Raw genomic sequence first — 702 nt, 5'->3', positions numbered from 1 at the left:
TGTGTGAATTCAGACATCACTAAAAAAAACTTTTTAACTTCCATCACTCTTTGAACTGCCTTAGGCTTTGTATCCACTTACAGATTACATCCTTTCTAGGCTAGACACCCACCTCATCGTCCAGTGCTAGAGCCATTGCTTGTGCTAGAGATGAGCGGGTGAAAGAGGTTACGTTGAGAGGTTCATAGGTCACACTTGGAGACGCCCAGAGTGCAAACACCTCATGGAGACTACTAAAACCTGTTTCCAGAGGGCCAACTACACTCTGGCCTGAAAGCAAGATTGATTATCATACATCAACTTTTATTTATGTACTTTATGTAGTTTTCTGTAATGGAAATATTTCAGAAACCATATACATTCCTATGCACGTATATACATACAGAACTTGTACTACATTGACATATCATTTCTCAGGGCAAATCAACACCCCTCTAGCACCATACCTTTGCAGTGTCCCCAGAGGTATACTTTGGAATTTTGAGTCATGGCAGCTGACAAGTGACAGTAATGTGTTGATGCAATATCCACTATACGTCCAATATCCTGTGCTACTCTGACAGGTGCGCACTGGTTGGCCTTGTTACCCGTGCCCAGTTGGCCATAACCATTGGCACCCCATGCCCAAAGGCTACCCTCATCACTCAGGGCAAGTGTGTGTGAGTAGCCACAAACAATCTAGAATGGGTAAGAGTCCAAAAA

General features: G+C 43.3%; 1 protein-coding gene across 1 annotated transcript in view; it reads right to left on the bottom strand.

Moving 5' to 3' along the window:
* Nucleotides 1-702, bottom strand: part of LOC119581709 (RCC1 and BTB domain-containing protein 1-like) — a gene marked incomplete in the record, with an annotated part of 27,771 nt that overhangs the window by 4,903 nt on the left and 22,166 nt on the right. The window contains 2 exon segments of the mRNA XM_037929834.1: nt 113-270; nt 447-678. Coding sequence (XP_037785762.1) covers nt 113-270; nt 447-678 — 390 coding nt within the window.

Source organism: Penaeus monodon, chromosome 15, assembly GCF_015228065.2.
Source record: "Penaeus monodon isolate SGIC_2016 chromosome 15, NSTDA_Pmon_1, whole genome shotgun sequence".
Lineage (NCBI taxonomy): Eukaryota > Metazoa > Arthropoda > Malacostraca > Decapoda > Penaeidae > Penaeus > Penaeus monodon.
The sequence above is the reverse complement of the archived record's forward strand: the minus strand, read 5'-3'. Positions and strand labels throughout refer to the sequence as shown.